Below are 14162 nucleotides of genomic sequence, written 5' to 3'. Positions count from 1 at the left end.
ATGTATTGCGTTAGTCAAAAATCACCGCCCCTCCACCCCCATGCTTTTACTCCTCCCGTTTCGATCGGCAAATTTCGGGGGTGGATTCTGGCTATCTTCTGGATCGAACGGGACGGTACTCGTTCAAGGCATATGGCATCAGAAGCAATCGATATTAAAACGGCTTAGTATTCTTGGATCATCTTGTCCTTATCAATAATTGCTGTGCGATGTGCATCCTACCAACATAAAGATAACTTGACTGCCTCTTTTCACCAGGCTACCCTACCACTTATGATTTATGCTAGTGATTGGTCGTAAATCATCAGTGTAGCCCGATATGGGAACATTTTTCGTATATTGTACACCGCTTTGTGTCTAGGTACGTGGATTGACAGCAATGTCTCGGTACGCCAGTCCACTGCACGCTACTCGTACATTTTTGAGATTTAGTCAGGCGTCCTCAGCTAGAGTAAGCTTGAACCTGTCACCAAAGCATAACGTTTACAGTAGATCTACAATGCATGCAAGTCGTTGCGTACGGTAGGTACCTTTGGGGTTTGCTACAGTGCCACTCTACATTACATAGGTATGTACAGTAGCGCCGCTCATCGGCTGCAATTGCCCAAACAGGAAGCTTTTCTTTTTTCTTTTTTTTTTTGCTTCGATGATTACTGCTGAACAAAACAACACCGGCGCATGCATGCATTTTCCGCACTTGTTCGTTTTAAAGACACATCAGGCTAGAGACCGGGCCAAGCTGGAGATTCATCGTAGTGAACGCTAGAGATACTCTTTTTTTCTTTTTTAACAAAAAGAGAAAGAAAAAAACATCAGAGTTTGCAACGTACGGAGTACATAGTGCTAGGATGGCTGGGGTCCCAGCCAGCCGTTACCCGCCGATATAGATCACACATCCAAACTCCTAATTGGGCGTTCCCGTCTTCAGGGTTCATCATCGAGTACATTGATACCTGACGCATCGATCTTATTTGCTCGAGTTTGTCTCTTTTGACGGGGAAAACCGCCGCAAGCGTCCGACATGTTTTTCTTCATCCCCTCTCTGTACCTACTTTTGTTTCTTTCTTATTCTTCCTTTTCCTGATCGGAGCTGCGCTTCAACATCTGTGCGGACGTTTTTAGCATAATAGGTTTGATTGACAGTTGTCATCGCAGTTTTTAGTATTCGCATCATAACGTCTTTGTCATGTTCTTATTTTTTTGTTGAATTTTTTCTTTCTTTTTTTCTCTCCATCCCCCCAAAAACCCCTCGTTCTTGTTACGAGTAGTACGTAGTGGTCTAGCCTCTGGTCCATCTCCAACCCCAATCTCCCCGATCCCCTCTTCCCCATGTCGGGTTTCTGGGGTTGTGGGGAGCGGGTAAAGGTGCTCCCCTGAGAAAGCCCCCTTCTTCTTTTGGTTAAAAAAAAAAATCACATGCTATGAGTTACAGCTTACGGAGTACATGGGCTCTTCTTGTTTTTCTCGAAACACATTTTTTTTTTTTTCCTTTTTCTTTTTTTCTGTCCCCTCGTGCGCGGGCTGACGGTCATGCAAGTCAATTGCCCCCTCAAGATCTGCCGCTTCCGTCAAAGCGAAGGAGGGGGGGGGGAGGGATCAACAAATGAGGATCTTCCCGCTGTAAAAGGCTGCCACGCGCCACGGACATCATTTTGTTGTGGAAAAAAAAAACAGAAGTTACGACGTTGACCATCGGATCAAGTAATCTTCAACTTGCTTACCTAGCATGGAACGATCAGGAGAAAGAAAGAAAAGAAGAAAAAAAATTGTCCAGCGCGTCGTTTCAGGAACCGTGTCGTCTGATCGCTATTAATTCGTCACCCATTGGTACTTTGAACATTTTGCTCACACCGCTAATTCGCCTTACTGCTCGCCTCAGTACTATGCCAGCTCGGAAATGCCTAGCCCTCTCTAGCCCGGTTTCTTGTCTTTTTGGGGGGGTATTTTTTTTTTTTTTTTTTCGTTGCTTCAAATAAAAGCGGAAAAACTTTTTATTCACTCTAGTCTAGAACAATATTTCAACAGACGCGGCTGGCCCTAGAACTAGTTAGTCAGTCTAGTTCATTGGGTGGGCATACAAGGTGAGGGGTGCTTGAAGAAAAAGGATACCGTCGGATATAGACTGGGAATATCGCGGGAGAGAAAAAAAAAAAAAAAAAAAAAAAAAAGAAGAGGACATCGAACAGATCCAATGTTTGGTTATTGTGGTTCCCATGTGCGTGGATTGGGGGCTTTTTTTGGCACATTATGGAACAGGATGAAATCGGACTTTTTCGTCATTCATCTTTCGCACCTGATCTTTACAAACCCTTGTCATCGTTAAATATACTTGTGGTGACAAAGCAAAGAAAAAGCAAAAAGGAAGTCATACACACATAATTAACTTTGGGTCGGATACTTCCTACCACGTGATAGCGGCGTAATTGCCCCTTTTGATTGTATGGTGCGAAAAGTATCGTATCGGGTTAAGCATGACTGGATAAGCGCGTCAAAAAAAGCACATGAAGGTCCATATTCAAAACTTTAGGTACATGTCCTGTGACGGAATTTTTTCTTCTTCTTTCGGCTGCAGAACCCGGAGGGAAACAAACAAGACTTGACCCCGAATTACTGTTAATAGGAAACCGGTTATGGAATATCATTCTCCCCCATGTATATCAAGTTTCGGACGCCCAACGGCTCACACTTTTGCTGTCCGATCCGGTATCAAACCCACCAACTGGGTAGCTTTTTAGCATGACCTACCCAACGGCTACTCTTCGGGACGGGATAACCTTGTTTTGCCAGTCAGCGGGTAAGGTCTACCCCGGCTTGCAGAAATCCTCCGATCGCGAAAGAGTCAACTGGCGCGTCCGACGAACCCGCAGTTTGTCCTGTTCTCGTCCAATCCCCGTCCAACTCGTCTGGCCTTTGAAAACATGTCATGACAATAAAATCTTCGGCCAAACACTTTTCGTGTCGTGCGTTGGCACAGGGCCACGACCAAACAAGGGGGGGGAGGAAAGGAACGACTTTGAAACCAACGGCCAAGCAAAGCTGGGCTGACAGTGTTTGTACGAAATATAAAGTTGGTAATTTTTTTTCACTGAGGTCATCGAAAACCATACACAGTCCCAACAATTTCCTGCTTGGCTCATGACCAACCTGGGACGGAGGAAATCCTTGTCCTGTTGTACCAACCGGCTTTTTTCAGCCATCTACCCGACGGTAGGTGCTCAATCGCACACCGGCGCCGCAGAGCTGTGTCCCGTCGCCGGGGCAGGGAAAGCTGCAGTCCGTCTCCGCTGCCTCGACCGAACCCTCACCAAAGCTATCTCCGCAGTAGCACTCTCGCCCGTATTCGACTCCAAAGTAGGTAAACCCGGTACATGCCGACGCGCAAGCCTCGAGTGTCATGGCGTCGTCAAAATACGCATTTCCCGTCAGAGCCCGGCCCTCGGTCGCTTCGGTCCGGCAATCTTGGAAGCTCCAAACTCCACCATTCGCCGCGGTGACTGTGGCCTGGTGTGAGGGAGTGGATGTGGCTGTGGGGGTTGGAGGTAGAGTAACAGTCGTCGTTGGTATGGCGGGATTTCTGTACAGCTCAATTCTGTCGCCTGCGCCACAATATTGCAAGGGATTGCCCGAGCACGGCATGCTGCAGTCTGCCAGGGCCGCAGGGCCGCTCGACGGATGTAAGGAATTCCCGCAATAACATTCTCTCCCATATTCTGTCCCAAAGTATGCAAATCCGGTGCAGTTGCCCATGCAGGTTTCCAACGTCATCCCATCATAGGCAAAGGTGGCCCCTGTCAAGGCGCGGACGCCCACACCCTCAGTCCAGCAAGAAACCAGCTCGTAGTCGCCCACAGTCTGGATGTGCTCGGGCACTCCCGTTGGTGTGGGTGTTACCGTTGGGGGAGTAGTAATGGCACTCGTGCTGGCACTCGTGCTGGCACTAGTAGAGGTAGGAGGGCTCGTCGAGCTCGGGATAGCTGTGGTGACAGTGACGTCCGCGCATGCCTGGCTGCCTGCGAATGGCTGGCATGTCCCAGCCAAGTCGGCGGCCAGGTTAAAGGCATCACTGACTGCCGTCTCACCCGTGCCGCTGACAATGTCTAACCTGGCCGCGAAACTTCTCCCGCCTGGGATTGAGTATGTTGCTGAGTAGAATGTGTAGGCACCTACGCAGTTTCCCTTGGCCATCGGGATCGACTCTCGGGTCAAGGCTGGAACTGGGCTGTTGGATTGCGCCGTTTGATATGTGACTCCCAGGTTTACTGGCAGTGTTGCAAGGTCATTACGGACAACAGCCGATACAGTGAGAGCACCTGATCCTTGAAGGAGACAGCTCTGGGGCTTTTGCAACAATACAGCATCCGACATTGGGTAATGAGCGCCGTTGTTATCGAAAACTGTTGATGTCCCGTCGACCGTGTTTATCGTGACGGTGAAGGACGAGATACCTGAACTAGCGCTCAAGGAAGCAGATATCGGGAAGAAAGCCCAGCTGTCTTCAAGTCCTGCGCCAGTTCCTTGCACCGTCGAGGTGACAGCGCAAGACCCACATTCGCTTCCTCCGTGCCGGTCCTTGTAAGTGACGACCACGTTACGGATCGTATCCAGAGGAATGGTCGTTGTCCTTATGCGTATATAACCACTCCATTGCAGCGTAGACCCTTGTGACCCTAGCGTGAGTTGCATGTCGACTGGCTTAACGGTGTACGGGGCAATCGGCTCTCCCGAGAGAGTGACCCCTGATGGTACAGTGTCTATCATCCGTTGAAGGATACTTCTGCACGTTGATTGATACACGGCCGGATCCCTCATTGCGTTGACGGTTGTGTTCCCGTCCGCCGCGAAGATTCTACCATCAGAATTTTTCCTAAGCTGGACCGAAGGCCCGACGACGAGAGGATTCTGTGTCGTGCCATCCAGATACTCGGTGATCACCTTGTTGTCGAAGCTGGCCTGTGTCGAATCCATGCCCACAACCCCATTTGGGCCATCGGATCCGGGTGTAATAAGATCAGGGAAATCAACTGAATGGACTCCTCCCAAGGTGTGTCCACAAGCGACCAGCTGGATCATCTCGGCCTGGTTGAAACCCATACGGTCGAACTGGTTCTGAAATGTAGATACTGCGTTTTGGACCTGCGGCACTCCGATGGCGCCAGCTCCTGTTGCATCGACTCGGCCTACCTTAACAGGTATGTCAGGGCCACCACAGGCGCGAACTGAGGCATGGGCACCCATGGCTATCAGATCCGACAGCGAACTCCGGCTGGACACGAAACCGCCGAGGAAGCTAAGAGTCGTCCGCAGGCCAGGTCCAGTGTTTTCACCACTGTTGAGCTCGTACTGCAGCGAGCCATCCAAGCCACCGGTGCCGAAGTACCTGTTGTGCGTACTCATATCGTGGAACGCTGTCCTCAGCCATTCTGCTGCGTTTTTTCTTCCCGGGCCAGAGGCTGCAATTCCGATGATATGTCAGCATTATGATATTCTTGTTCTTACAATGTGGTGCCATAGTCAGTCATTCCTACCTTCATTGGCGCACTGCCTGATGTTATCCGTAAACAGCCGTGCTTTGAACCCGGTGGTTTGAAACATGATTTCCTCCAAATCATCGATTTGGGGGTTTGGCCATGTTGGGTCTGCTGTTACGGTTGTTGCCAAGACGGCGGCAACAAGCGCCCCGGATTGAAAAGATTTTGACCGCATCTTGGGCTTTGGAAGAGAGGATCGTGGTGTCAGGAGAGAAAGTACATTAATATTATTGGGTGAGAGTGCAATTGATATAGCAAACGGTGTGGAAATGTACCAGCAACGAGTGTGCAAAGATATTGGGCCTGGAGAATTATCAGGAGCAACAAGCAGCTTTGATGCGGACAGGCCAACAGTCAGTCAGTCGAGTCCAACTGCTTGTCGGTGGTGAACAAGAGAACAAGACTCTCTCATCAACCACGTCGTTTTCGGAAGGGTGCCGCATCGCTAGTATAAAGCCTATCCTTGTGTAGCCCTTTTTGATTGCCATCTTGTTGTGATTTTTTTTTTTTTTTCAGGCCGGCATGGGTTTCCGCAAAGAACGAACCATCTGCCCAATGCCGAAAGGGCTGCAGGCGAGCTGCGTTGGCTGGAAGACCCTGGCCATTCTATTCCTTGAATGTTCGTATTCCGGGCGAGAGGGCGGGGGCAGCATCGCCAATTGGGTCCATCAGCATCTCAGATTGGTTGGTTCATGTGCATGCAGCGGCAGGCCAGATGCATCCATATTGCACAACCGGGGAAAGACCGAGCTGAGAGAGCGATAATGATAATTAAAATGCATGATAGCCTGACAGATTTTGCAAAAAGGAATGCAGATAAAAGTGCAAGCTGAAGGGGAAATGGCGGGGCTTGCGAATTGCGGTCAAACGATGCCAATACCAAGATGTATGTATGTCCAGCTGGGTCCGATTAAACGTTCAGCAGGCCCGTGTGATAGCGAGGCTAAAAAAAGACCGCCAAGCTATAATAGTCCAGTATATGCTGCGCGAAATAGTTACCAGTTAAGGTAAGTGTCAAAGCGCCCGTGTTTTGTTCTTGTTGTAGGATTTTGATTTGTTCTGGTTGAAAAGGTTTTGATGTTGGTAAGGCTGGGCTATCATTGTTGTGGTCGGGTTAGGGTCCGCCAAGCTTTGACTGTGATAAAAATGCACTTGTGGTTTTTTTTCCTTTTTTGTATCTCTTCTCCATGCCATCCATCCAGTGACCTGGATTCGCCTACCTATTTTTATTTATTTATTGAAAACAAAAATCGCCAAACCAATCTACATATAATTTCAAGCGTCTTTCTTCTGCTAGTTACCTCCATAAGACTAGTCTAGACCAAGATAATCTAGAGGCTTAGCTTGCGGCTACAAGGATCCGGCATTAATATGGCCCATTGCACACATACTCCATCTCGACACAAACATAGACACTTATAGGACTCACTGATCGGCTCCAATGGCTATATTGATACCGGATCTTTCTATAGCCGCGGTGCACCGTTTCTGATTCATTAGAACCTGTTGTACCTCTGATGCCACGAGCTACCTTTTGGTTCCAATCATTGCTCCGAGTATGCGAGTACAAACGGCAGCATGCACTATAAAATCTTGCGCAGTTGCACAGGGCGATCATCAGAGATTCCCATCCGGCTCAAACCTACGAACTGGATACGTGCAGCCTGCAAACTCTCAACTCGAGGGCTATCTCCTATGTCTTTCTCTTGACTAATATGCTCGTATTTTTGAGCTATGATTCCTGCTTGACATAACACTTTGCTTGATAGTCGGAGCACCCACGTAAAACTACAGTAGGTGTGCAATTTTATTGCAACCACCAAGGTGGGAGATTGACCCTGTTGGGTTGCAATATTTTTGCACAGGTGCTATACATCTATGGAATGTCTGTATCACGCCTATCCCGCGCAGGCGAGAAGTCTCACCCATCCACCATTTCCTCCGACTCGGCACTGTCATGACCTTGTCATCCTGTATAACAAACAGGTGCAACAGTCTCACTTGGTCGTTCTTGGTGATATGGCCGGCTCCGTCTCGAGGCTACGCCGTGGTTGTCATACGCACGAACTCTTATTGAACACTGATAAGCAAAAAAAAAAAAAAAAAAAAAAAAAAAAAAAAAAAAAAAAAAAAAAGAGCGTTAACATTGAGAGTAAGAAAGACCTGGGGTCAACACATCCTCGAAGGCAACTTATAAGTTTCTTCAAGCTCCGGTAGAAACTCCTGATACCTAACACCTACTGTAGAGTCACAAAAGCCAACACTATCTACCGGTTGCAACGTAAAAACATGTCACATCTATATTCACTGATCCGGCCGGCGTCGGCAGCGCTCGCCAGGCTCCTGCCACTGCACCTACTCCTACTCCAGCTCGTCACTCTTGTCACCGCACAGCCCAACCCGCAGGCCTCCCCTCCACACCTGCCAGAGCGGACATATCTCGACACCGTATGCAGGCCGCCGATCCTCCACATGGGGGATGTAGTCGCACCCTGCATCTCCATCGAAACGACCGAGGCGCTCTGCTACCCAAACGGCACGACGCCGCTGCACCTGGACGCCCACGCCCAGTGCCTCTGTCGGGGATCCTTCTTCGCCGAGTGGACCGCCTGCCGCGCCTGCCTGTCCCTGCACGGCCTGCTCGACGATGCCGACCACTCCTTCTACCGAGCCGTCGCCACGTCCGCCTCGTCGGTGTTGTGCGGCTTCCTGACCGTCCCAGCCGCCGCGCCTGCACCGACGACAATCTTCAAGGCGATCTTCAGCTCCATCGCGGCCACGCTGGCGGGTCGTCCTGCCAGTATTCAAGTCGAGAGCGTCTCCGCCGCCACAGCGGGAGCTGGAGATCCAGGTCCGAACGACAAGGCCCCCTACCAGACCGAGGTGCGTCTCTATTACACGGCGAGCGGACCGCAAGGGCCGGGTCCTATCACGGGGCCTGCTGCGGCTGCCACTGCGACTGGCCTGGAGTTGGATACCGGCACGCCGACTCTACCCGGCGGCCCTGGACCGCAGACATCGTCGCAAGCTGCTACAGGGGGTTCCGCTGGTCCAAACGGCACGGAAATAGTGGGCAGTTCAACGTCGACACCGTCTTCTTCTGCTGCTATTGCCAAGCCCTTCAGGGGGCTTGCTTGGATGCTTGCCATCACTCTGGTGGTGGCAGTAGCGGGTCTAAGGGTGTGATAATTTCGATGAGTTTTGTGTCTCCGATTATGAGTTGCCTGTTTCTTGATATCCATGGCGTAGACTTTACCGCAAAAGAATATGCACACAGAAACATGACAGCAGGCGGTGAGCCACGCGATCTTGTTTTTCCAAGGTCTTTTCAGTATGTGATTTCTCCACACACCAATCTCGAATCATCTGGTGGGCTACAAATCACCGATGTTCATGTACTATTAATTTGACGGGATAGGAAAATTACTCTCAGCCCCAGACGTCCGGTCACTCTTGTAGACTTGATGGCATTTTGAATTTCACTACATAGCTCTACTTTTGCCCAGAAAAACAAAAAAACAAAAAAAAATCAATTTTTCTGTCCTGTTACTCGAGCCATCTTTGCAGAATATGCTACCTAACTAGGAGAGTATGTGAGTGAATACAATCACATCATTTTACTCAGGCATGTGAGTAAAAGGCTTGGCGAGATGCTCCTGGCAGAAAGGTAGCTTGCCAACAGTCCAGATCTCGGTGTCCTGCAAAATTCAGGGGTCAATTATGGCGGTTTTTTTTTTTACATCATTGTTATGTGACCTCAACAGCAAACAAAAATAAAAACTAGCTGTACTCACAGGCTTGAGAGTCTTCTTGATTTCGGAATCCAGAGTGCCGCCCTTGAGGGCAATGATCTCGGGCGCAGCGTCCGGGTCGTGGGCGATGGGCGAGCCGCACTCACTGCAGAAGATGCGGTGCACGGCTTTGCCCGAGGAGCCCTTGCCGGCCCACGACTTTGTCGGGCCGTTGATGGTGAGCTTGTCCTTGGGGACGACGACCACGAGGGCTGGATGTGGTTGGGTTTAGTGGTTAGCTTTTTTTTTTTTTTTTTTTTTTTCTGTTCAAAAAGTAAAAGAAAGTCCAGTCTTGGCGAGGGGTAAGTGATATAGGATCTTGCACGCTCCAGGCCTTCTTTTGCAGACATGAAAAGAGACCATTGAAGCTGCAGCTCTTGCCAATAATGTCCCCGAGAAGCAAGCTGCTACTCGCTTGGTAAAGTTCCGATCCCGGACCCAAAAGCCCCTGTTCCAAGTAGTTCAGGGGTCCGCCATGTAGGGCGGGGTTTTTGGAGGGGTCGAACCAAACGTCATAGTTACAAGCTTCTCTCACCCTTCAAAACACCAAAACGGAAACAGAAGATTTCATGGGGAAAAAAAAAATAAGATGGCTTACAGTAGGTAGAGCCACTCTGACGCTGGCAATCGTCGCAGTGGTCGTATCCGGTGATCAGGGGTGCATCGACGTCGACCTTGTAGGTGACGGCCTTGCAGAGGCAGTGTCCGCTGAGAACCATTTTGGTGGCAAGGGTTCGTTGCTAGAATGGGGAATTCTCAACCTTCTTTGGGTCGTTTTCGCGCACCCGGATGGACAGTTAGCTTGCTGGCGAACGACCTCGATTGGGAAGTCTGTTGACTTTTGTTTTAGGGGATTGCCAGGGATGTGCATGGTAGTAAATAGTTGTACCTTGTTTTGTGTAGAACTTGTGGCGTTAATGAAGACAAATTTCGACGTTTTGATAGTCTGTGATGGTAGATGAAGTTCAAGAATCAGAGCTCGGGGAAGCTACTTAGGCCGGTTTTATACCTCTTATTCTGCTAGGTACTGCTCTACTGGCAGGAGCAAGAGCCAACTATAAGATGGGAAAAATCTACTTGTTGCCCCTAGACTAACCGATAAGGACCCAGGTACCAAGTACGAGCACTCACTCAGAAGCATTCAACTGTTTTACTTGATCGAACATGGAAGCTCACACCAGGTGTGAGGAGAACCAGAGCCCATCCAATGGCATAGACCGGTGGTAGCTTTCTGCAGGGGTAGCCCAGCCGTTCAGTGGTTATGCAATTCCAAATTTTGACAGCAAAGAGAGCAACAAAAGCAGCAATAAACCTCAACAATGCTTGTCCTTATGCATGTGCTTACGTGAATGTTACATATTGCTCCCCCATTTTACGAGCTTTGGATGACGCTGCCCCTCTTTAGTTCGACTGCCACGTTTATGGAGCTTAGATATGGAGACGTTAGGTCTGGGCTTCAATTCAATGACGATGAACTTCTGCGTTTGTCCTCGGAAGCACTCGAGGACCCCGAGACATAGTCGGCAGTTGTTGTTGAGGTTTGGTGGAAGGGGATGAAGCTATTAGAGTCTCCCCAATATTCAGCTCGAAATGAAGCTGCATATACTCCACACATTTCAGTCAACACTGATGCGTTGAACAGCTGGATCAAAATATCAATTTGACCAGTAGTAAGCTTGCGGTATTTGTCACCAAGCCCCGCACCAACAGACCAGGTTACAATACGTTGTGATTACTCCGTACTCCGTAGATGATTATAATGCTGAAAAGAAACCCCAGCCGGCAGGGTATTATTTGGAATTGCATGTCCACCGTGGTTGTATTTTAGGAGTCCGATAGCATGCATACCCCACCGGGACACGCTTCCGAGATGCCAACCGGGGTACGGCTCATGGCGTGCTGTAAGCATTTCCCTGGGCCATCTCTTCCATAAGCTGATTTCAAAGTTTGTTAGAAGCCAGGAGGCAAAGCTGGTTGATATTATTTGAGTTTCTCGGATTGAGTGAACCGAGACAATGGTAACACCACTTATGACCTGATTTGATGTCAAGTCGAAACAAAGTCGGCAGCAGGCAAAATCTTTCCCTCTAGCTAATAAGTTTTTAACTGATCCTGGTCAGAATATTATCCATGGAGATAACCAAAACACCTGCAAATGCTGCCCGGAGTGTAAACAGTAAGGTGTCATAAAGCAGCATAATACCAAAAGCCATCCTGTCCGCAAGGAAAAGTCTTAAGACGGTGCTTCTGTATGATTCTTTCATTATTGCATCTTCCGAGGATAGCACATATGCATCCATGGGTGAAATGCGGAAGCCTCTCAGATCGCCGCTCTTAGCCTGCCCGATGTTGGTATCCGTGGTTTGACTGGAAGTCAAAGGCCGCTCGATGCGCTCTGGCCGTCGCCGAAGGATTTGTATTACCCTGAAGGAGACAAAATCCATCAGGCTTGAAGCTTGCAGAGCTGGTGATGGTGTCTTGAGAGCCAGCTTTGGCAGCAGCTCCGGTTTTGAAACCCATATGGTCTCACTGTCTCTGAGCTCGCAGAAAAACGCTTCAAGGTCATGCGCATACCCAACAAATCTAGAGTAGAACGCCGGAGTGAGGACTCTGATAGTGATTTCTTCATCTCCCCAATGTCCCTGTCGCCGGGCTACATCAGAGACCATGAGATCTCCTGTACTATCCTCAGTGCCACTTGCGTAGTATCTGACCGCCAAAGCAGAGTCTGCCTTAGCCACGACGTGGTATTTCAGATAAAACCTGAAGACGGCCTCAAGCCTTTTCTCTGTCTCGTCCGCCATTCGCCCCATACTGTCCTTGAGAGGCTCGGGGCGATACCAGACATGCAGCCTTCTCTGGAAGAAAAGACGACCTGCCTCCTTGACGATCCTTGGGAAGGTGACAAAGCCTACCCACCACCAACGTGCCAGGAAATCAAGTCGCTGCCAGAGCCCTAGACTGACCGGGTCCACAGTATTGCCCTCCGAGAAAATCCTGGCCACAAGCTTCCCATGACCCTTTGATGACTTTAACACAATGTTGACGTCTATATTTCCAGGGCCTTGCATGTTTGGCCCAAGAAAGTCCTTTGCGCTGACAGAATATGACCCTTTGCGTGAGTTGAACGGCGAAACATGAAAGTCCTTGGGCCATGTCTGGGTGAACTTGATGGGCTCTTGTGTCAAGGCTTCTAGCGTAGTATCTGCTTTTGCACCTCCATTTGCATCACCATCCGAGATTGCTTTGGGTTCCGAAGGGAGTAGGAAGTACATCCGCCTTTCGCCAAAAGTGTTGTTGACCTCCAGGATCATAGCCGAAAACACCTTGTTGGAGTCGTAAAGATACCAAAACGAGACGGGGTTGAAATGATATCCAAGAAATTTAGCGGCAGTAACCAAATATGCAAATGGATAAAGCTCTGGTTTTACTCCCTAGATAATGTATGATGGTTTATTAGATTGAAATTCGTCGTCGTTTAGTAAGTGTCATGTTGAAATAGGATTGTTTACCTGAGACTCCAAATATTCATCGAGTTTGCCTCTCAGTCCAAGGTAGCCTTTTCCTCTAGCAAGGTAATCTGCGGCGTCAACATCATACCAACCTCTCCGCGAAGGAGTATCAGCAGACACCAAGCCACCGGCGGTCCCGGTCCAACCGACAGGAATCCCCACGAGGAGATACGAATAGGAAAATGAATGCTTCTCAGGGAACAGCCGAGAGTGCGTCGTCCTCGACGGGACCAAAAGTGGTTTTCCGGGCCATTCGCACGGGGTAGGAATGATCCTAGGCGGCGGCCGTAGCAGCCAGGTCCAAGCACGAAGTGAAAGGAACCCAAAGCCTGCGCCGACGAGGGCACTCAGCCAGACGCCCATGGGTGGGTTCGGCACACCCAGGAGACCAAAGGCGGCATTCTGGTTCTTCCACAGAATCCATCCTGCGAAGATACTGACGTTGGTGGACGATGGCCGAACGACGTCGTAGCACAGCCAAGCCAGAGCGGCGGTGTTGGGGCTGATTGCCGAGTTAAGTAATCCTGCGACCCAGGCCATGGCGCTCGACGACCCTCAAAGTCAAAGGACCAGTCACCTGCTCCCAAGATATAACGATCCAAGTCATTTATCCAATTATTCAAACGATTTTTGGCTACAAGATCCGAAAGAATATGCTCAGAGCGGTATGAATAAAAAATGTTACAAGCATGGGGAACCTGACGCTGCACCCTAGGCTAGGGTAATTAGTGCGCGTCGTAGCATGTCGTACTTTAGCACGTTCCCGTAGTCAAAGTCTATGCTTGTCATTGCGTTGTGATTCCAGGGTAAGGGTTCAGAATTATGGTTTGTTTCCGATGTGATTTTGTCAGCATTCGGAGTTTGCGCTTTTACCGGTAAACCTGGCTACCTGCCTGCCTAGCCTATCTGTTACTGGGTGGAGACTAGGTGGCACAGATCACGGAGGGTAGTGACGACAAACCCCGCGACCGGGCTGCAAAACACAGCCCACTCAGCCAACCATCCTCAGCCTTTTTAAAACCCTGGCTTACGAATCTTTTAATAGCAGGGAAAAGGGGGAAGCCTGGCTACACGACTTTTCGTGATCTTTGACACAATCGGGTGCGACCATCCATTTCAAGACACATGCAAAAAAAACAAGCAATCATTGCGCGGCTTGAATGAATCGTTGTGGTACAGGCCGGTGGTTGATTGACCTCCTTTGATAACTCCGATCTTGACCCGATTTGCGGGCAGGCCGATGAGCGGCCACTACAAAGGACCAAAGAAAAAAAAATCAAGGTCCCGTCCGTCTGATTATGTTGCTTGAACATCCCATATGCAAGGCCTCA

At 49.5% G+C, this 14162-nt stretch overlaps 5 protein-coding genes across 5 annotated transcripts; 2 read left to right on the top strand and 3 right to left on the bottom strand.

Moving 5' to 3' along the window:
- On the top strand, positions 1–168 carry PgNI_03363 (uncharacterized protein; the record flags this gene model as incomplete). Its single annotated transcript, XM_031123418.1, has 1 exon — positions 1–168. The coding sequence occupies one exon, from the start codon at positions 1–3 to the stop codon at positions 166–168; it is 168 nt and encodes a 55-aa protein (XP_030985040.1).
- A 1995-nt stretch (positions 169–2163) lies between these two features.
- PgNI_03362 (uncharacterized protein) lies at positions 2164–6014 on the bottom strand. The gene is made up of 2 exons (XM_031123417.1): positions 5526–6014; positions 2164–5450 (listed from the first exon to the last, which is right to left on the bottom strand). Exons 1-2 carry the CDS (start codon positions 5701–5703, stop codon positions 3190–3192), a joined length of 2439 nt encoding a protein of 812 aa, XP_030985041.1. The 5' UTR covers positions 5704–6014; the 3' UTR covers positions 2164–3189.
- Positions 6015–7817: 1803 nt separating this feature from the next.
- PgNI_03361 (uncharacterized protein) lies at positions 7818–8714 on the top strand (the record flags this gene model as incomplete). The annotated part of the gene is made up of 1 exon (XM_031123416.1): positions 7818–8714. The coding sequence occupies one exon, from the start codon at positions 7818–7820 to the stop codon at positions 8712–8714; it is 897 nt and encodes a 298-aa protein (XP_030985042.1).
- A 221-nt stretch (positions 8715–8935) lies between these two features.
- On the bottom strand, positions 8936–10457 carry PgNI_03360 (uncharacterized protein). The gene is made up of 4 exons (XM_031123415.1): positions 10209–10457; positions 9918–10083; positions 9323–9531; positions 8936–9226 (listed from the first exon to the last, which is right to left on the bottom strand). The coding sequence occupies exons 2-4, from the start codon at positions 10036–10038 to the stop codon at positions 9146–9148; spliced, it is 411 nt and encodes a 136-aa protein (XP_030985043.1). The 5' UTR covers positions 10039–10083; positions 10209–10457; the 3' UTR covers positions 8936–9145.
- Positions 10458–11253: 796 nt separating this feature from the next.
- PgNI_03359 (uncharacterized protein) lies at positions 11254–13546 on the bottom strand. Its single transcript, XM_031123414.1, has 2 exons — positions 12832–13546; positions 11254–12753 (listed from the first exon to the last, which is right to left on the bottom strand). Exons 1-2 carry the CDS (start codon positions 13369–13371, stop codon positions 11422–11424), a joined length of 1872 nt encoding a protein of 623 aa, XP_030983679.1. The 5' UTR covers positions 13372–13546; the 3' UTR covers positions 11254–11421.
- Positions 13547–14162: the final 616 nt, after the last annotated feature.

This window comes from Pyricularia grisea (genome assembly GCF_004355905.1).
Source record: "Pyricularia grisea strain NI907 chromosome Unknown Pyricularia_grisea_NI907_Scaffold_2, whole genome shotgun sequence".
NCBI lineage: Eukaryota > Fungi > Ascomycota > Sordariomycetes > Magnaporthales > Pyriculariaceae > Pyricularia > Pyricularia grisea.
Note: the sequence above shows the minus strand (reverse complement) of the source record. Positions and strands in the feature narration are given on the sequence as shown.